At 33.6% G+C, this 22,687-nt stretch overlaps 1 protein-coding gene across 1 annotated transcript; it reads right to left on the bottom strand.

Moving 5' to 3' along the window:
• Positions 1–13,618: 13,618 nt before the first annotated feature.
• On the bottom strand, positions 13,619–15,917 carry LOC144567304 (haloacid dehalogenase-like hydrolase domain-containing protein Sgpp). Its single transcript, XM_078317405.1, has 5 exons — positions 15,740–15,917; positions 15,253–15,361; positions 14,929–15,083; positions 14,381–14,642; positions 13,619–13,916 (listed from the first exon to the last, which is right to left on the bottom strand). The coding sequence occupies exons 1-5, from the start codon at positions 15,745–15,747 to the stop codon at positions 13,746–13,748; spliced, it is 705 nt and encodes a 234-aa protein (XP_078173531.1). The 5' UTR covers positions 15,748–15,917; the 3' UTR covers positions 13,619–13,745.
• Between the last annotated feature and the right edge of the window lie 6,770 nt (positions 15,918–22,687).

The raw sequence follows: 22,687 nt of genomic DNA, 5'->3' as shown, positions 1-22,687 counted from the left end.
AAGATTTCTTTCACCCACTTTTATTTTTATTTTTTCTCTGATTATTCTCATCTATTTTCTCGACGATCTGTGATGAATTTTGCGAATCTAAAAATATTAACATTTTTTATTCGATTTTCTCTTTCAAATGAGATCCATGAAGAATAACTTTCAAGTTATATTTGTGTCATAATTTGTTTTACCACTTTAAATCTTTGTGACTTTCAGTTTTTTTTTATTTTGCTTCAAAATAATTTAAACCTCTATTCACAAGCATATAAACCTCATGTACAAGCATATAAACCTCATTAATAACACTTTAAATCTCTAGAATAAAACATATAAACCTCATGTGCAAAAAATTAAAACCTCAACAATAATATTTCAAAACATATAAACCTCAACAATAACACTACATTTACAAAACAAATAAATCTCAACAATAACACTGCATTTACAAAGCATATAAACCTCGTGTACAAAGCCTTAAAATTTTTAATGGTTGTAAACTGAGATTTAAAAACTTGAAAATTTAAAGTGCTCATGAGTTTTATTTTAAAAAAAACAAATGACTTTAAAATTACTCAAAAGTATTTCTTCATGGATCTTATTTGAAAGATAAAATCGAATAGAAAACGTTCGTATTTTTAGATTCATAAAATTCATCACGGATTATCGGGAAAATAAATTATAATGATCAGAGAAAAAATAAAAAAAAGTGTGTGAAAGGAATCTTTTCATTTTTGGCTTGAAGACAAAAGTAGTTAAGAGTTTACATACTTACCAGTAGCATTGTAAAATGTTATAAATATAGTTTTAAATGTTTTGATATTAGCGTTGGAAATGAAAGTTAGACAACATTGAAATTTTTTTCTGTTAAATTACTTGAGAGACACACTCAGGTATGATAGCTCGGGGTACCAGAACATTTCTCTTTATTTAATTAGCATCAAATGGGATGAAAATTCTTGACTTAAATATCTACAGTGATATGTGCTTAATTTCGAACGTACAACTGAATTAATAGTTCTGATGAATATTTTCAAATTTTCAAATTTTAGGACCTTAGAGTATTTCAATCCTAGCAACTCTAATTGATTTCTAAATAACTGTTAATTACTAAATAAAAATTAAGTCTCTCTTAATTTATAAATCTTCACATTTTTAAAATTTTGAAATTAGAGTATCTATTAAGACTACATCAACGATTAAAGAAAATTTTATGTAGGAGAAAGAAACTTCAACTAATAATTTCACCAATGTAGAGTTTATTATAAATATTTTTTAATAAACTTTTCGGCATAATTTTTAAATAAAAAATTTTGTACATTCGTGAAATTGAAAAAAAAATATATCACTTCAAATTAAAAAGTCTAATAATATGAGGAATGGGGATGTTGATCTTATGATTTAAGATAAATTGTTTTACAGGAAATTAAAATATAACATTTGGAAATTCCAAGTCTAAAAAGTTCAAATTGGTCTGACGTGTATGGTAAAACTAGTCTTCATAGATCAACAACAGCTATACCAAATCTAGTGATTAAAAATTTTAAAGTAGCTTTTGGTATGCTTCTCTCTCGTTCTTATTTGTAACACATTGTTAGATAAAAATGTTGTAAGTTGGTGTATCAAAAATATAAAACTAAATTTTGTTCCCCACTTTAACTGTCCTCAAAATTATTAAATCTTGAGTACTGTTATTTCAAGTACACATGTCCCCTTCAACTTCCATGTATACTTCCCGGTTTGTTAAATTAATAGGGACAGCTGGCTTCATGAGATTTACAATTTTTACATGGAAGTTTATTATTGTTTATTAATTGTCTGTTTTTGGAGTATTCTTAATACAGATAATATATGGCATCTAAATATGTCACAGGTTTAGTTGTCATTTGATGGTAGATTTATTAGTAGTAAGAGCCAAGTTTGTGTCAAGCTTTTGCCAAGGAATTATGGGGCAAAAGGAAGAGATGCCATGTGACCGTAACAAGCCATAGATCCCAAGACAAACAAGTAGTACCGACAAAATATTTCCAGCTCCGCGTAACAAGTGACACGGATATCTGCTCACATTTTGTTGCTTTTCAATTTTAATGATTTGACATCTAACGTAACATACACTATATTCATGAAATTAGTTAATTAAATTATATATTTTGCTATAGATTGTTTTCATTGAAGTAGATATTGTTGATTTGGTACAATTTTTATTTTGCACGGAGTGTAGGATTATTATTCATGAAATTAGTCTTTGAAAAACAGTAGTTCTATATAAATACTATACTAGTCCTAACATACTCAGATGGTCCCATGGTGGAAAAAAAATACATAAATTAGATTATATTGGTCAAATGAGTATCTGGTACCAAATAGGTTTAGATAGTCAAGTTTCATTCTGGAATGATATTTGGGTTGACCAGTGTACTCTAGCTATTAGTTATCCTCAACTTTATGTCTTATGCCTCCAACCTAATATTTCTGTGAGTGCAGTACTTAGCTCCCAAGGTGATGTAGTTCAATTTAGAAGACACTTGTCTGAGATTCTGGCGATTGAATGGAGTGAAATTTTAAGATTAATTAGTATAACAGCCTTTACTCATGCACAAGATCGAATATCTTGGAAATGAGATTCTTCTAATCAGTTTACAGTACATTCCTTATATGCTTTTCTTGTGTTTAGAGGAGTCAAAGCTAATAAGTATGCGATCTGGTGGAAACTACCCATTCCTCCGAAAATTAGGGTTTTTATGTGGCTCTTGTCCAATAAAAGAATTCTAACTAAACAACGACTGATTAAAAAAGGTTGGATAGGCTCTAATCAGTGTCATTTTTGTGGTGCTGCCGAAACTGTGAACCATTTATTTGTTCAATGTGCTTTTGTCAAAACTTTGGTTTTGGATGGGATATTTCCATGATGTTTTTATGAATTGATACTCTTTTGATGATGTTATAGATTATGTTCAATCCTTACCTTCCAAAAAAAAGAATAGCTGCTCTAATAGTAATAAGTGCAATTTGTTGGTCGCTTTAGAAACATCGCAATGACATTTGTTTTACAGGGGTTGCACCTAAATCTAATCGTTCTATGATATTCCTCATTTTGTCCTTACTTCACTATTGGGCAGGAAACATCAAGGAAGAAGTTGTGCAAGAGATGATGATTTGGACTCCCGCTGAGACTGACGACATTCCGTTGCGCGAATGGGCTGAAGCTCCTGAGATTGTGGTGCTGGATGGGGACATTCATACTGATGAGAATGCTTAGTTGCTATTATGTTTTTCTCTAGCTTTTATTTGTGTCATGTTTTGCCTTGTAATAAGTAATATCCTAGCCACTTGTTATGCTGCTGATATGAACTTTGATTTGGAAGGCTGCTAGTATGTATTTTTCTATGGTTTACTTTAGGAAGATGGGGTAAGGATATAGAGGTCATTTTTATAGTTGATACGGGTGGATATGTTGTTTTCTTTTGCTGTTGGTAATCGTGTAATTATGAGACTGCTTTTGCTAATGCAAATGGACAAATATGCCTCTTTTAAAAAATAAAAAAAGGATATTATTCCAGTGAATCTTTTCCTTTCTTGACTTTGTCCCTTCTTTTGATTATACAGCGAGTGGCAAGAAGGGACCTTTTCAAAAAAAAGTTCCATTGTGACAATGTGACTAGGGGTGGCAACGAGTTGTTAAAGAGTGAGCTAGGTCACACTCGTACTCAGTTTGTAGGGGTATCAAGCTGAGCGAGCGAGTTTGAATTTAGGTCCCGAGTTAAAACTATTGCTCAAAACCGACTCGTGGGTTGTCCGAGCGAGCCGAGCTAACTCGTTACTAGCTTGGCAGATTTATAAATTTGTATATTTCCTTTATTTATATCTTAAATATTCATAACACATTGTTCGCACAAAAATATGCACAAAGTTTCAGTACAGCAAGCTATACTTTTTAACCTTGTTTACACCTTTCGAATCGGATTGCAAATGTACAATCCTATCGAGCAGTATATTCAGGGTATCGATCCACAGGACGGTTCAATTCTTAACTAGATAATTACTCAAATTAATTTGGTACTAGAAGTTCTGCAAATGGTTGGTTTGTTTGTTTAAGTTCCTAAATTCAATAATTAAATAACAAAAATAAAGTTTGGTTTTTTAATTAGATATAAAAGGCGTTTCTAGGGTTTCAGATTTCATCTTCCACTCTGCCTCTCAGCACCATTCACGCGACCCGCTTCTTTTCAGAAGCGAACCGTGTGACGCGGCCCGCGTGGCCCTTGAGTGAATACAACATGCTATGTTTCTGTGTCGGTTCCTTGTGTAAGGCTCTACTGACCATACCTAATATTCCTAAACCTCAACTCTCATTTATTGACTTAATAAATTTGGTAACGAAAATGCAATTTCACCTTCTTAGGTTTCCAACCCCTAAACTCGCGTTTATTGGTATTCAACCTAAGTTACTTGTTTGGTTTACTAAAGGCATTCATTATCTTATGATAAATAGAAAGGTTCACCTTACAGTTACTATTTGGTCTCGAGGACCTACCTCAAATACTTGGTCTGGTTGAAAGAAACATCAAGGCCAAAATACTAGAAGAGATTCTATAAACATCTAACAGTAGACAATCAAGAATCATTCAATCAATTTCAACCAAGCAATTGAAATAATACTCAAATCAAATAAACACAAAAATTCAATACAGATTCAAACATGCATAATAAAACAGAGCTTCAGACTACATCATAACCCTAGAAACTAAGAAATCTACTCAGACATAATCAAAAAGCAAATAAAACAATTGATAAAAAGATTGTTCATGACAAAACCCAAAGAACAGAGAAGATCCGTGAAGAAACTTTCATCTTTTCGCTTCTCGACTTCGTCTTCAAGCTAGCTGTCAAGTCCAAACCCTAGGAATCTATCCCTCCTCTCTGGAATGCAGAATGGAATCGTTTTCAGCAAAGAATCCCGTAATATAGCAATTCTAGCCGACCTTTCCTTCAATGAGCCTCTGTTTCCTTTTCTGTTTTGTTTCCGGAATAGGCTGATGCGATCCGCGTCAGATGTGACACGACCCGCGTGTCTGTGCTTCTCAAGGAGCTGAAGAGCGTCGCGTCTGTGGTCGCGTCAGGGCATGATGCGACCTGTGTCGAGAGTGACGCGGCCCGCGTGAAGACCTTCAAACTTCACAATTTTCCCTGATTTCGCTTGTTTTCTGCAAAATAAGAATAAAAGTGCAGCAGTACCACTTTCTATAGATATTCACTGTAAAAGACGTGATTTGGTGGCTTAAAACACAGATTTTGGTACAGAAATTGGTCGGAATAATAGGTCAGATAACGAGACATCACACATCTTATCAATTATGGTTAAAACAAAATAATATTTATATGACTAATTAGTGAGGAATACTCTTAATTCAATTGCAATTAAGCAAATCAACTACTATAAATTAACTTTTCAGCCAAATTCATACATACAAATATATCAAAATCGTAAATTCATACAAACATATTCACAAAATAAATTCATGCATACCAAATCAAACAAATTCATACAAATTAACTTAATTGCTTATAATTAATTCACACATATTCTATACAAAATTATCAATCAACTTAAACACAGTCCAAAGTGCAATTACCTTAACATTGACTATAACATCCATAGACCATAATATCTCCAATCTGAAGTGAACGGATCCGATTAAACTATTAAACTATGTATATTAAATAGTTCATTAACGACCGAGCTAGCTCGTGCCGAGCCATGCTAAACTCAAACTCATTAATGCTGGTTCGAGTATGTATATTGAATAGGTCAGATGGAAAAGAAAAAAAATTAAGTCCGAGCAAAAAAATAATTCCCAACAAATTTAAAAGGTAGCTGGGATACATGAGTAGCTTTTATAACAAAATTAAGCAGTGTGCAAAATGTGTATTTCTAAACAGCCTTTTCAGCTACTGATTTTTAAATTCTCTCTTTTCTACAAATCAGTTGATGTGTGAAATCAAACGATCCTGTGTGACTCTGCAAACAGGTGCTGTATTATGGAATATTAATTAAACAACCCACTAATGTAATGTTTTATTATTCAAAACTCGATCTCCCTAATTGAGAGACATCATGGAGACCAGCCGTATTTGTTTAGTTGGGACAAGACAAATCAAGTGTGAACCCAGCGGCATATATAGTACTAAATTCTCTTTTCATTAATTTTAGTTAGATAAATCTCATAGGAGAATGAGATTCTTTTATTATTACTATTACACAGTCCCACCATTTAATACAATCATCATGCGTGCCCAATTATCTAATTTTTATAGTACAGTAGTAGCATCTCAATTCTCAATTCAGTGAATGCCGACGGATTTGGATCCAGTGCTGCACAACGTTAACACTTAACACACATGCTGGCTGCACCGTAAACTCTAACGACCACAAAATTTTAATTATTTCATGATATATATTCAGATTCAGAAATTAAAACATATATATTTCTGAGGGTAACTAAACTGATTCGACATTACTATTTTGCCCCACGGACTTTTCTGGAAATTAAAAAAATAAATAAAATAAATGCTTCCCATTTACTTGTTTTGGAGAGAAAAATAGAATGGTAGCATGCTGGCGAATTAGATTTAGGGATACAAATCCGTTACAATGTCAGTCAGTCAACATTAATTCTGAAATTCATGTAATTTTAAATCTACTCGTTAAAATATTTCGAGATGCGTGTACATAATTTTTTTTAAAAGAGTTGCTTCGAGATTCGTTCTCAAAAAAAATTAATGACTAGATTCGAAAAAACAGAGATTTTAGAATTACTATTCACTCACGAAGGATTGCAACAGATTTAGATCCATGTCAGGGTCTGTGATATGAATACAGATCCTCCCCGGTACCATAATAGAGAATCTTATACAATTACTAGATATGAACCGTTCTTTTTAATTGCGCTAGTCCGAATCCCAAAACAAATGAGAGTAAATCTCAACCCGTAAAGTGAAAGGAATCTATTACAGTGATGCAGAGGATACATGTAAGCTCTTAACATTGATTAACTCTTCTGTTCATCTCTTCTTCTTTTTTTCCTTTTTTTTTTCCTTTTTTGTATGGACTGTGGAGAAGGGACTAGGCGTGTCAATGAGCTCGGACTAGGCCCTAACTCAGCTTGTTAATTATGGACTGAGCTACAGCCGAACGAGCTAGACTTAGGGCATCCGAGCTAAAACCTCAACTTGAACTCATGACAAGCCAGTCCGAGCTAGCTCGCGAGTTGACGAGCTAGCTCAATGGGTCTGGTTGGATCTTGTTTTAAGAAGAAAATAAATTCTACAAACTTTTTGGATCTAGCTGAACGGAGTTAGACAGTATAAAATGCACACATTCACAAATTAATGTCTAGCCGAGCTAGCTCATGAGCTGGCGAGCAAGCTAGGCCCCAGCTTGAACTCGTTAATTCTAGACCGAGCTAGTAGAGAGCTAGCTCGTTAACAGCTCAGTCCAATAACGAGGAGCTGTTAACGAGCGAGTTATTAGCGAGGGAGTCAAGTGCAAGTCACGATCGAGCCATGAACTACGAGCTTTTTTGCCACCCCTAGAAGGGACAAATCACAGGTGGGGTTCATTCTTCTTGAATGATTGAAAAACGTGACAATCCATTTCGTGCATATTATATATATATAGGCTAATGAGTGTTTTAATTTGCACTAATATGTCTAGTTCTTCAAAAAAATTCAAAAAAATTAAAAAAATGTAAAATTTAGTCTCCAAGCACATTTCAATATGAAGAACATGTTGAGAAGTTTGGATTGACTATTTAAACTTTGAAACTAGACATATGAGCGCAAATTAAAACACCAATTTTAATTTGCAAAGCATGGTAGCCCCCTCCCCCCCCCCCCCCCCCCCCTCTCTCTTTTTATATATATATAGAGAGAGAGGGGGGAGTTGGCTAATATCAAAACGTTTCCACCACAGCTCCTGTGCAACCAAGTAATTTTTGGATTTTTAAAGTCTAAATGATCGATCCAAACCGTTAGATGTGATCCTTATATTAAAATGTGTTTGGAGACCAAATTTTATATTTTTCAGAATTTTTTTACTATTTATGAAGTCACTTTGAAAATCGCTAATTCAACTGTGACTTAACAAAACAGTAAAATCAGAAGCCACCATTGGATCAGCGATTTTCAAAGTGGCTTAATAAATAGTAAAAAAAATCCAAAAAATGTAAAACTTGGTCTCCAACCACATTTTAATATAGAGATCACATCTAACTATTTTGAGCGATCATTTGGACTTTAAAAATCTGAAAACGACTTGGTTGCATGGGAGCCGTAGTGTAAACATTTTGATATTAGTCAACCCCTCTCTCTTTCTCGCTCTCGCTCTCTCTCTCTCTCTCTCTCTATATATATATATATATATATATATATATATATATATATATATATATATATAAAAAGGAGGGCTCCAATTACACCCTTATTTGGTGACACCAAATTACACTCTCCATTTTCAAAGTTTTCAAATTCCAAACAGTCAATCCAAACCGTTCAACATAATGGATATGTTAAAATGTGCTTGCAGATCAAATTTTACATTTTTTTAGAATTTTTTTACTATTTATTAAGTATTTAACAAATTCGCTATATTCAGACCGTTGAATTTTTGTACCCATCTTAATATATTGTAAAAAAATTCAAAAAAATGTAAAATTTGATTTGCAAGCACATTTTATCATATCAATCATGTTGAACGGTTTGGATGGACTGTTTGGATTTTGTAAACATAGAGTGTAATCCGGTATCACCAAAAAAGGGTGTAATTCGATCCCTCCTCATATATATATATATATATAGGAATATGCTAGCATGCTATGCATAGCATAGAGCCCCTCCATACAACGTCTTAGATTTCGACTTTTCAAAATCATAACGGTCGATCCGAACCATTCATCTTGTTCTCCATATTAATATGTGTTTGGGGACCAAATTTTACATTTTTTGAAATTTTTTTTACTATTTCTTTAGATTTATTGAAAATTGTTGTTTTTAGCAAATCTAGACCATAAAAAAACAGCAATTTTCAATAAATCTAAAGAAATAGTAAAAAAATTCCAAAAAATGTAAAATTTGGTCCCCAAACACATATTAATATGGAGAACAAGATGAACGGTTCGGATCGACCGTTAGGATTTTGAAAAGTCAAAATCCAAGGCGTTACATGGAGGGGCTCTATGCTATGCATAGCATATATATTGATGGGTTACGGTGAGTTGCGAAGTAAAACGCGTTTCTACTTCACACCGTATTTTTATTTTGAAAGTCCAAACGACCGATCCGAACCATTAGATGTTTAATCCATATTGAAATGTGCTTGGAGACCAAATTTTACATTTTTTGTAATTTTTTTACTATTTATTAAGCATTTTTTAAAATTGTTGTTTTGCTATGAACAGTAAAAAACAGTAAAATTTTCTGGACCATCAGATCAACGACTTTCAAAATTGCTTAATAAATAGTAAGAAAATTCCAAAAAATGTAAAATTTGGTCTCCAAGCACATTTCAATATGGAGGATAAGATGAACGGTTCGGATCGACGTTTTGAACTTAAAATCGCAAAATATGAGCGTGAAGTAAAATAGTCGCTTTACTTCGCAACTCACCGTAGCCCATCTCTCTCTCTCTCTCTTTATATATATATATATATATATATATATATATAGAGGTTGGCTAAGATCAAAGTGGTAGTTCCTGAGCTTTGGTGCTACCGATTCGTTTTTCAATTTTCAATTCAAAACGTCAATCCGAACTGTTCAAGTTAATCTCTATATAAAAATGTGCTTGGAGACCAAATTTTATATTTTTCTGAGTTTTTTTATTATTTATTAAGCCACTTTGAAAATTGTTGATCCAACGATAGCTTAACAAAACAGTAAAATCAAAAGCCACCATTGGATCAGCAATTTTCAAAGTGGCTTAATAAATAGTAAAAAAAATCAGAAAAATGTAAAATTTGGTCTCCAAGCACATTTTAATATAGAGATCAACTTGAATGGTTCGGATCGACGTTTTGAACTTTGAAAATTGAAAAACAAATTGGTAGCACCAAAGCTCAGGAACTACCACTTTGATCTTAGCCAACCTCTATATATATATATATATATAGAGTTAGGCTGGGGTGCTATGGATAGCATAGTGGCCTCTATGCTACGGCTCAATATTCGAGTTTTCAAAATCCAAATGGTCGATCCGAACCGTTCATCTTATTCTCCATATTAATATCTGCTTGGAGACCAAATTTTACATTTTTCTGAATTTTTTTACTATTTATTAAGTATTTTACAAAATTGTTGATCCAACGGTGGCTGCACAAAACAGTTAAACCGTTGGATTAGCGATTTTCAAAGTGGCTTAATAAATAGTAAAAAAATTCAGAAAATTATAAAATTTGGTCTCCAAGTAGATATTAATATGGAGAATAAGATGAACGGTTCGGATCGACCGTTTGGATTTTGAAAACTCGAATATTGAGCTGTAGCATAGAGGCCACTATGCTATCCATAGCACCCCAGCCTAACTCTATATATATATATATAGAGAGAGAGAGAGAGAGATGGGCTATGGTGCATTGCAATGCATGGAGGGGTTTGTGCATTGGACCATAAATCTAAAATTCAAAATCCAAATGGCCGATCCAAACCGTTCATCTTGTTCTCCATATTAATATGTGCTTGGAGACCAAATTTTACATTTTTCTGAATTTTTTTACTATTTATTAAGTATTTTACAAAATTGTTGATCCAACGGTGGCTGCTGATTTTTACTGTTTTGTTAAGCCACCGTTGGATCAACAATTTTGTAAAATACTTAATAAATAGTAAAAAAATTCAGAAAAATATAAAATTTGGTCTCCAAGCACATATTAATATGGAGAACAAGATGAACGGTTTGGATCGGTAATTTGAATTTTCAATTTTAGATTTATGGTCCAATGCATAAACCCCTCCATGCATTGCAATGCACCATAGCCCATCTCTCTCTCTCTATATATATATATATATATATAGAGAGAGAGAGAGAGAGAGTATATATATATATATAGAGAGAGAGAGAGAGAGAGAGGTGGGCTACGGTGAGTTGCGAAGTAAAGCGACTATTTTACTTCACACTCATATTTTGCAATTTTAAAGTTCAAAATGTCGATCCAAACCGTTCATCTTGTTCTCCATATTGAAATGTGCTTGGAGACCAAATTTTACATTTTTTGGAATTTGTTTACTATTTATTAAGCAATTTTGAAAGTCGCTGATCTGATGGTCCAGAAAATTTTACTGTTTTTTATTGTTCACAGCAAAACAACAATTTTCAAAAATGCTTAATAAATAGTAAACAAATTCCAAAAAATGTAAAATTTGGTCTCCAAGCACATTTCAATATGGATTAAACATCTAATGGTTCGGATCGGTCGTTTGAAATTTCAAAATAAAAATACGGTGTGAAGTAGAAACGCGTTTTACTTCGCAACTCACCGTAGCCCACCTCTATACACACACACACACACACACACACACACACACACACAGAGGCTACCATACATTGCAATGCATAAGCATTTTTGTACATTGGACTATAAATTACCAGATTCAAAGTCCAAATAACCGATCCAAACTGTTCATCTTGTTCTCTATATTAATATGTGTTTGGAGACCAAAATTTATATTTTTCGGAATTTTTTTACTATTTTATTAGATTTATTGAAAAATCGTTGTTTTTATGATCTAGATTTTTCTGAAAAACAACGATTTTCAATAAATCTAAAAAAATAGTAAAAAATTTCCAAAAAATATAAAATTTGGTCTCCAAATACATTAATATGGAGAACAAGATGAACGGTTGATATCAACTCCAGGGTGCGCAAACGGTCTATTCAAAAATAAAATTTGAAATTGAAAATTTGGTCATGTCTTAATGTCAAAATCAGGCGTTGATATGGTTGATATCAACTCCACTGTGCGCAATTTAAAAAAAATCAAGTTTTGTATTTATTTTGGCAGACAACAAATTCCAAAATCAATTCACTGTCTAGTGGTTGATTTCAGAAGCATTCAGTACTTGGATTTGTAATATTTTAAACGAGATGCTCAAATGTTATTATAATTTTGAAGCTCTTGAAAATGCATTCTCAGCTGAAATGTTATTATAATTTTGAAAAATTGTTGATTGAAATCGTAGAATTTGATGTAGAAACGATAGAAATGATGAGGGAGGTGGGACAAGGGTCGGTGGTGTGATATGCCGGAGCGGAGGAGCGTGGAGAAAGCAAGAAAGGGTAGACCTTGCCAAAACATTGGGGCCATGCGGATGGGCAACACTAACCAATTATTTCCTTCCTTAGACCTAGCCTACTGAGTACCGACTAATCTAATAAGGGGCTAGTCTGCTGCAGTGTTACTGGTACAACAGGTGTATGCAAATTTCTAAGGTGGACCAACTGAAAGGTTTGCGCTATTCTTTGTCTGGCCTCTTGTCGTTTAGCGACCACAGCTTATTGATTGGCATTTGGATGTCCCTGTTAAGCGTCCCTAAACATGGTCCCATAAATTTTCTCTTCTATTTATTTCACAGAAAATGGCACGTCTTAAATGACGCATGAGGCCTGTCCCCCGTCTAATTCGCTAATATTTATTTATCATCTTATTGAGACAATTATCGCTTCCGATACCGACTCAGTTCATGTTCATCCATCAAAAATTCAAAATAGATAATTTAACTATGGGAAATAACAGAACGCCCCCAAATGTCTGGAAATTCACATTGTGAATTTATGAAATTAATTAATTGGGCCAGGCTCTCTTTTGGTTGTTCATGGCTGGACCCAACAAGCCTAATGGATTTACACAGGTGTCTTAATTTCTTACGTGGATCTGCTTCTTAGGATTACCAAACCCAAATGGGACCGCACAGTTTCTATCTAAATGCATTTGTCACTGCAGCAGCACCGGTGCGATTTAGGCCTCTTTATGTTATGTTATCCAATTGCAAAACTTGTGGAGCCCATTTATTTCCTTTATTCTTCATTGCCAATCTGTTAATTTGTAAGTGTCCGGGATACTGGCAGTCTGATATTGAAAACCTAATTGGTTCAAGCTGGTATCTGGAAATAATCATTCAGTACTGACAAATTTACCAATTTATCTGCAGTATCATTATAAGCATCTAAGTTGTGACATGGATGGTTACATCATCGGAATTATGCTTATTAGTGAATGCATGATAGCGTGCAAGCTAATATCGCCATCTAAATCTTCAATATAATTATATTTATAACAATATTTTTACCCCCAGCCACGAGTTTGTTCATCTGGAATGCACATGCCATATAGATGACATGGACATTGCTCAAGTCACAGCCACATCATCATCCATCCGACGATTGAAATTTGTTCTTCACTACATTGTCTATTAGGTGGACATTCGGCATTCCTGTTTGTTGCCGGCATGTTTATCATTATTTCTATTTGTCTTTTTAACAAATGCTAATAATAGGGCTATATGGGTAAATTGAAGAACTTTAGAATCAACAAGGAACTATAAAAATTGAAAGACCAAAACGAGATAAAGTAATACTCTTAAGGATAATTAAGTGTAATTTATTCTTTTTTACTTCAGTAGCATCTTACATTAAGGGCGCATGGCACAATTCGTGTAAGAAATCATGAAATAAAAGCAGTAAATCCCCAATTTTTTAAGCATGTTATCATTTCCTTGTATCTAGTTTTTCTAGCACTAACCAAAGCTTTTCATCCTGATAATCTCTGATCCAAAGTGTAGCTCCAGCTTCAATAAGAAGCTTCTCTTGGCCGTCAGCTGCAACTCCAATTACTTGCATTCCAGCAGCCACTCCTGCCTTGACTCCGACCACCGAATCCTAAAAGAACCAATATTATTAGAAGGCCCAATCAGGGTGGAACTAGAAAATTGAGATTAGGGGGCTAGAAAATCAAGTGTAGTTTAATTTTATTTTATAAGAGAGGCTAAAAGTATTAATGAATATAAAAATTATAAAATTCAATGGACAAAATTACAAATTTTCAATTTATAGGGATGGCTTAGCACACTTTTCAATACACTACCTTCCGTCCCATGGCCCAATGACTGTCACTAAAGTCATTGCCATAAGTGCTCAATTAGTCTAGGAGAACATACCAGTATATTAGTTCTGAAGCATATTATAACAAAAGAACAACGAATGTTGTATCAAGAAAGGGAAAAACATTAGAAAATTGGGCAGTGTGTCGACGACTTGTTTAAGCATGCGAAAAAGAGGAGGCAACAATTAATGCCCCAATCAAAAACAACACGGGAAAAGGAAAACCTAGTAAAGAAACCAACCTCAAAAACAAGTGTGTGATCCGGAGATGCATTGAGTTCTCTAAGAGCTTTCAAATACGGGTCAGGAAAAGGCTTGTCTCTCCCGCATTCTTTTCCAGTCACAATTAATGGGAAAAAATCAGTAAGGCCCAAGCTGGAGATCATCAGTTCAGCATTGTATCTGGGTGCATTTGTCACCACAGCATGCTTTAGTCCTTTTTCTTCGATCCACTTGCAAAACTTGTGTAGCCCATTTATTTCCTCTAGATGCTTTCTTGCCAATCTGTTTTCAATTAGACAAAAGTACTATTATTTGCCAATTAAGGACCGGATTAAGTATGTCAAGTGAGATACTGGACTAATCAGCACTAGTCATATATGATATACTGCTAATCAATAGAAAAAATAAACCAATACATCTCCTAAAGCAAAACCAAGCTGTCCAGTACCAAGCAACCTCTGAACCAACACAGATTTATTTTTTTGCGTAAATCAAATGTAGGGCCTGATTCATGCTTAAGATGTCAACTAATTATTAATCATCAACAAATTAAAAAGCTTAAATTTACCTTTCAAACAAAGCTTTCTTCTCTTGAATTAATTTGCTGAGTTGATCTTGATCCCAGTCAGGGAAGAGTGACAGAGCATTCTGTTCATCCGTCTTCCCCGTCATGTTTTTCATACTAAATTCGACTGTTATTGGTACACCACCATTAAATCCTACCTGTTGATCAGATTTTTCTCTGTTAAAACAAATGATTTTCACTTCTAACAGGTTTCAGTACACCCAGAACAGTAGCTGCTTGTGTAAATTATTCAATTTTTCATGATTGCTATAATTAATTCCAACAATTGCAAATAGTTGTACTATGATACAGAAAAAGGGAGGCTACCTTCTGAAGTACTTCACTCCAAGCGCCGTGATGGCAAGGATCGGAAATGCACATTGTTCCATCAATATCAAACAATACTGCTCCAAGTGGGGCTATTTTTAACAGATCCCTGTGCATATTATCTCAGTCAGAGAAACTTCTACTTGTTATTGAAGTTCAAAAGGAAAAGTTACCGCTAGTTGATTTAAACTTGGGAGTTAGGAGAAACAGTACACTCCTTTGGTAGAAAAGAAGATATTTCAAGGCTATTTTTGGTATATGGTTTTTTGTTTTGATTATCTTTTAACAGACGTACATGCTTAATTCCAATTATCTCACTATAGAAGAGTATAACGAGGTTTAAACATAAGCATTAAGAATCATAAAAACATACAATCTAATTGAAAAACGTATTTGTATAGCAATTATCTCGAGTAGATGGATCTGGATTCTGTAGGATAACAAAAATAAAAGAAAGATGAATACAAATCTACTGGTAAAAGCGTACCTCTCCATAATTTTGCTTTCCGGTGGTCTCCTCCCTCTTTCCCTGTTCAAGTTCTTATTTCGTGTAAACAAAAAATTTTAAGGATAAAAAAGTACCTAGTAGCGAGTAAAAAACTAAAAAGCACGGCGCTACCTCTGTCACTGTGTGCTCAAATTTTTAATACCAACTTTTTATAATGAATTATGTAGATATTCTGACACAGTGGCGGAGGCAAAATCATGGAATGGGTCACTTCTCACTTGACATGCATTTACTTTCCAAAAAAATTGTACTTGTGCCTTAAATTTTTTATAGTTTAAAATAAAATATTATATATATTATCAATTGATGCCGTTTGTAGCACGGAAATTTAATTTGATATAATGGACCTTCATTATTTAACCCTCTAATTTAAAAGTTCGAGTAAAGATATTATTCCCTACTTCTAGTCCCCTAACAGTCCCTCGCCCCAACTCAGTTATCTAACAAATTTTATCCATATCTAAAAAAATAAGTAGCTTAAAAAAAGAACACGTCTCTCCCACCCCATCACTTCTGACAGTCGATGCCTCACCGCTCTCCTCTGCAATCTCAAAGTTCCTTCATCGCTGACCACAAAAGAGCATGGTGCACCGTCGAGATCCAGCGAGGAGAGCGTGGTGCAACGTCGAGATCCAGTGAGGAGAGCATAGTGCACTGTCAAGATCCGGCGAGGAGAGCGTGATGCAACGTCGAGATCCAGTGAGAAGAGCGTGGTGCACCGTCGAAATCCGGCGAGGAGAGCGTGGTGCACCACCGAGATTCAGCGAGGAGATCCGGTACATTTTAACACAATCTTACCTCGTCTCTAATGAGATCCGGCGAGGAGAGCGTTGTCGGAGTGCAACATATGAATATTTCATATGTTGCACTGTCAAGATCAAAAGCTGAAGTTGCTGAAATACTATTGGTTTCGCTTAACTTTGACTTTCGCTGAAATGTTCAAATACCAAAGCCTCATGACCAGGCCGCCTATATCAAATGATTTACTGAACAATGATTCGAATCAATGTTATCAGAACCGGACCGGACTGGCCAGTTCAGCCGGAAAAAACCGGAACCGGTCACCTGCCCGGTTCGGTTCTTTTAAATTATCGTCTATATAATTGAAACGGTTAAAACCGATTGAACCGGCCGGTTATTATTACAATTTCGCTGGACCAGACCGTGTAAAACGCGGTTCAAATTAAATTTGATAAATCTTCATCTCTCACTCTTCTGATTTCACGCGACTTCCTATTTTCGCTAAGTTTTTCATTTCCTGCATTTTTCTTCACACACTGAGATGTAAACAAATGAGAAATGGGCTCTCCTTTCTCTTTCAAGTTGGTTTTCTCCTAATTTCTTGTAACATTCTGTCACGTTAAATTTTTTTTTTAATTTATTTATTTAACATTATTGATATAAAATAATCTAAGAAATTTAAGAAGATAACGTAATGCTATATAAAATTTATATAAGTATGACTTATTTTAAAATTTCATTTCAGTAGTTTAATTGATTAGTAACCACGACACAGTTAATTAATTTGAAATCCAAATTAATCGGTAATGTTAGAAATTATTTATTAATCTTATTACATTTGGTGATCAAAAGAGGGAAGTATCTTTTATCATGATTAATAAAATTAATTAATTTCTTTACATGATTGATAGAATAAAGTCTAATTATGTGTATACCTTAATTATAAAGTTTTCCTAAATTAAATTGCGCCACCCCTGTGAAGTGTGAAACCGTCTCCCTCTAAATTAAAAACCCACCTCCATGTTGAAATCTTTTGTATGTAACCCCTGATGACGCCTCCCTAATCAAATTCGAGTCTAAACCTACCCCATCTTTTAATTGAATATATTAACCCCTCCTCTGCCGTATCTCTCCCTCTCTCTATCTCCCTTCACAATCAATCAAGGGAACTCCAAAAATAAATAAATCATAATCTTGTAAAAATCAAATTGAAGCCCCGATTTGGTGTTGGAAATTTCTACAACTAAGGTACTATAAACTTTGATATTTTTTTCTATAAGTTTCATTGATTAGGATATGATAAGTAGATATATTAGTTACAATAAATTATTGTTCCTAGATTGAGAAATTTATGCTTAGAATTTCTTTAATTAAAATACGAAAATTTAGACTGTTGGTAAGAATTTCTTTAGTCATATTATAATCTGAAATCTAATTTATATATAAGAATTTCTTTAATTAATTATATCAAAATCTGAGAATTTTGCATAGTTTATTGATTTGAAACTCCTCTTCTCAATTTACTTGAATGTAATAGAATTCGGGCATTTCATTTGTTCTCTTAAAAGATGTTAAATTTCTTTTGTTTCTATCATCATATTTTATAATATAAAAGTTAAGTTTTGGTTATTGAAGTTTAGTTACCCTATTCTTTCAACAACATATTCATAATCAAGTTTACATTTTTAATTATGTAGATTTAATTTTTGTTGTTTGTTTTCGACAATTTGGAAAACACCTTTAGTAATAAATTAAAAGATATATTTCTTTATTCATAGTTACTCATTTTAAATTCATTTCCATATACAGTCAGAATGTAATAGATGTGTACAAATGATTATATTTATTTTTAGATTCATGATACACCTTACTCAGATTTCATATATGTTTTCTTTAGTTGACCCTTCTTGAATTTATATGAAATAATATTAAAATATCATCTCTAACTGAAAATTTCAGATTTGTTTGCAATAATATTTAAAATAATATTATGACTGTAACATTTAAAGTCTCGGACTCATTTTACTAAACGATTTAGAATTAGTCCGTAACATATAACTCTAATAAAGTTTCGAATATTGCTTTTGATTCGTTTGACCTTCAGATGCGCTTTATTTTCCTCTTTTGATTAATTCCTCCAAGATACCAAATGATTAGACTGACTAAAGTCTAGGAGTTAGAATTAATAAAACTTGGTCCTGATATGAAGCCGTATTAAGGAACTTTAGAAATAAGAACACAACATGAAATATTATTAATTAAAATATGTGCTCAAATATTTAGATCCGGCTTTGAGAAGAATTTTGGAGACGCAAGTAACGATCAAGAATCTATTAAACTAATAGGTGCGGGTTTTTTGGACTTTTTGTAAAATTATTTACTTATTTCTTTGTGTGCATTATATTTTTACTTATGAAATTGTGCATGTTGATTCGAACCACCCCTTTGGCTTTGTTTAGAGAATAAATAATATGATTATTTCGTTTGGAACATATGATATGAATAGAATATATCAATTGAGTATAACATTAGCATAAGAAAACGAACGATCGCTGTGAGATGAATGAATGGAAAGGCCGATACGCAGGGGCTACTAGTCACGATCGGGACCAATATGCGGGGAATGCTAGTCGCAGTCGGGTTCGATGTTGGAAAGGTTGATACACGGGGATTGCTAGTCGTGGTCGGGACCGATATGCGGGGAATGCTAGTCGAAGTCGGGTTCGATATTTGGAAGGCCGATACGTGGGGATTGCTAGTCACGGTCGGGACTGATATGCGGGGATTGCTAGTCGCAGTCAGGTTCGATATTGGAAAGGCCGATACACGGAGACTGCTAGTCGTGGTCGGGACCAATACGCGGGGACTGCTAGTCGCGGTTGGGTTTGAGATATAACGTATGACAAGCAAAGTAATGGTCAGTGATTTATAAGATTTTAAAGTAACAAGTGCTTACATGAATGATAGTTATTGCATGATAAGATAATATAGATTGCATTTTGGTTGTTGATTAAATAAAGTTGTTTAGTATATGATCAAAAGGAAAGATTTTACAAACATCCGGACTGGAACTAAATCCCGCACTGAGAGAATGTTCAATCTCTCACCCGTTCCACTTTTATGTGGGTTCCAGGTAACACAGAAGAGGAATTAGAGATGAGGAAAGAGTAATGGAAGAATAAATGGGAAGGAATAAAGAAATTTCACTTGATTGATTTTAGGATTTTATGTTTTTATTTTGAATTGTTGAAACACTGAATAAGCATGGTAGCAGATGTGCTACTTGTCATGCTTGTCTTTGCCATTTGTTTAGACTCATATTGTCTCAATTAATGAATACAATTGTGCCATGTTATATTTTATTATTGGTAATGTATGTGATGCAAATGCGCATTACGTAGAAATACGTGGCGAGTTGTCTCGAGGTGTGACATTTCTTATATCTACTGTGGTGTATTACACAGTGGCTCAATCTCATTCAAAGTCTAGGCTTGAAACAAAATCAGCAAAGAATCTGCATCAAATACTGTAAGTAATTTCATTTAATCATTTAATTCGTATTTGTAAAATATGCACTTGAAAAGCTTGAATTTTTGAGATGATTTTATTCAATAGATGAATGCATCAAAGGTGTTTGATGAAATGCTCAGGCCAAAAAAAGATTTTAGATGAGGGTGAAGTTGTCAATAATTGTGCATTTGTGTGTGTCTAATAATAACTCTATATATGTGCTTGAAAGATGAATCTCATAGCCACTTAGCCATGGTACCAGTTATAGCATCTGATGCCTCTTTGAAACACCTGTAACAAAACCAGTTAAGCATTGTTAGTTTGTAACAGTCTCAATTAGGTTCTTATAAACACCTGTAACAATGCTCGTTTGCCTCTTTGAAATACCTATAACAGTCTCAATTAGTTTGCCTCTTTGAAACACCTGTAACAATGCTTAACAAAACCAGTTAAGCATTGTTAGTTTAAAAACTTTTGAGGAAGAAATATGTAATATTGAAGTTTTTTGAGAACATACATGAAACTCCCCCTAAGTTATATATGTTTTAAAAAAAACAGCAATTGAACCGGTTGAACCATCAGTCCGACCAGTGAACCGTTGAACTGAAGCTTTAGCGGGTCGATGTTCAGTCCGGTTCTGATAACATTGATTCGAATGATAAAATTATTTGTGTGAGAAGATTACACAACTGGCCAAGCGCTTAAAAAATGGTTTACTGAACTGAATAATGATTCGAATTTTTTTTATGGGATCAGAATTTCATTACATGCCATATAATTTTCTATATCATTTATAAATAATTTATATATAAAAAAAATAATGTTCCATGAAGTCAATAAAATTTGTCAACTTTTTCATTCTCTTTCCTACCATCACATCTGATTTTCCTATCAAATTGATTTGTTACATTCCAAAACAAACATATCATCATTTTGTTTTTAAAAGTTTCAAACATAAACCCAAGATCTTACGAACATGTCCAATTTGAACTCGGATCAAATATTACAGAATTAATATACATCACCTTCTCTAACCTAAGATGATCCAAAACAACAAACGACAACAAAATATTCGAAATCCCAAGCCAAAGCAGAACATGAACTTTTGCAAGTCAGCCACAAAAGCGTAAAAAACTAAAGTTGCTAAAACCGTCATCTTTTTCAATTGCCAGGTGATTTTCTTTTTCCAAATCAGCACTTCAAAAATATCATATCACTCGCTGATCCTATAACATTTTATAAAAGAGCAAACTTTTACTTAAGTTAATTATTTCTAACGAAAAAGAATAAATGTGATTTATGTAAGGACAATAATTTATGTAATTTAAGTATACAAAAGACACCATTATCACAAGGGATCCTTGTGATACTCATGACATGTGGTAAATCTTTTTCAATTGACAAAAATGTCCTTAAGTTTGCATTCAGTGGCTGCACTTTACTTCAATCAAGAATGCGGCATGAATGAAAGGAATTGGTCCAAGTTGGAGCTCTCATCAATAGAGGCAAACCAATCTTTTAAGCAAATAAGTGCCTCGATTGTCTCTGGTGTCATAGAACTCCGCAAGTGATCTGTCAACCGACCCGCTGTACTAAAAGCTGACTCAGATGCAACGGTTGACACTTGAACTGTCAAGAAATCCCTTGCCAGCTTTGCCAAAGTCAGATACAATTCTGAATTTTTTATCCACCATTGCACGACATCTTCCAGATAGTTATCCAACTCGTATTTCTTTTGTCGCGATCGATGGTTTTGAGAACGAAATTCCTGAAAATTGATCTCAAGCTTTTTTTGTTTCTCGTTTTGACATTCCACTTGCAATGACATACTAGTTGTCGCTTGGCCAGTTGTGGTCGCATAATCTTCATACCATTTTTTAAGAGACTTCCCCACACATTCTATTCTTTCTTTGTACAAATCAGTGCCTGCCCCATATGCAATACCAAAACAGAAATCCACCCATTCTAACTTGTGTCGAGGATCAAAAACACAAGCTAATGTTAGTATCCCGTTCGGCTTTTCCCAGTATTTTTGGAATTTATTTAGCATCGCTTTTGATAATTTTTGCAGAATGGATTGGCATAATCTTCAAGCCATATATATATAGAGAGAGAGATTGACTAATATGCTTTCAGCAGTACTTCAAGCCAAATTTTATAAAACCGCATTCGAAACTTCGAACTAGGTATCTCAGTAAATTGGTTACATATTGAACTTGTACAATCTCAATTTTACTATTGTTGAAAATTTTTTACTATTTTTTTATGATTTATGAAATATGGCAAAAAAAGGGATTAAAAATAAAAGAAAATTGGCAATATTTTAGGTCATTTTTGTCATCTTTTATAAATCATAAAAAACACAGTAAAAATTAATATTCTACATGTTATATAACCAATTTACTATGCAACTTATTTCGAAATTTCACATGAGATTTTTAAATTTGACTCGGTAGGAGTGCTACCGAAAGCATATGATATATATATATATATATATATATATATATATATATATATGTATATATATGTGTGTGTGTGTGTGTGTGTGTGTGTGTGTATAGACACACATATATGAGGAGGGATCGAGTTACAACAAAGTTACCACAAACATTTTCTATATTTTCAAAGTTCAAATAGTCGATCCAAACTGTTCAACATGAACTCCACGGCCATTTT

This window comes from Carex rostrata, chromosome 16 (assembly GCF_964058835.1).
Source record: "Carex rostrata chromosome 16, lpCarRost1.2, whole genome shotgun sequence".
Classification (NCBI taxonomy): Eukaryota; Viridiplantae; Streptophyta; class Magnoliopsida; order Poales; family Cyperaceae; genus Carex; species Carex rostrata.
Note: the sequence above shows the minus strand (reverse complement) of the source record. Positions and strands in the feature narration are given on the sequence as shown.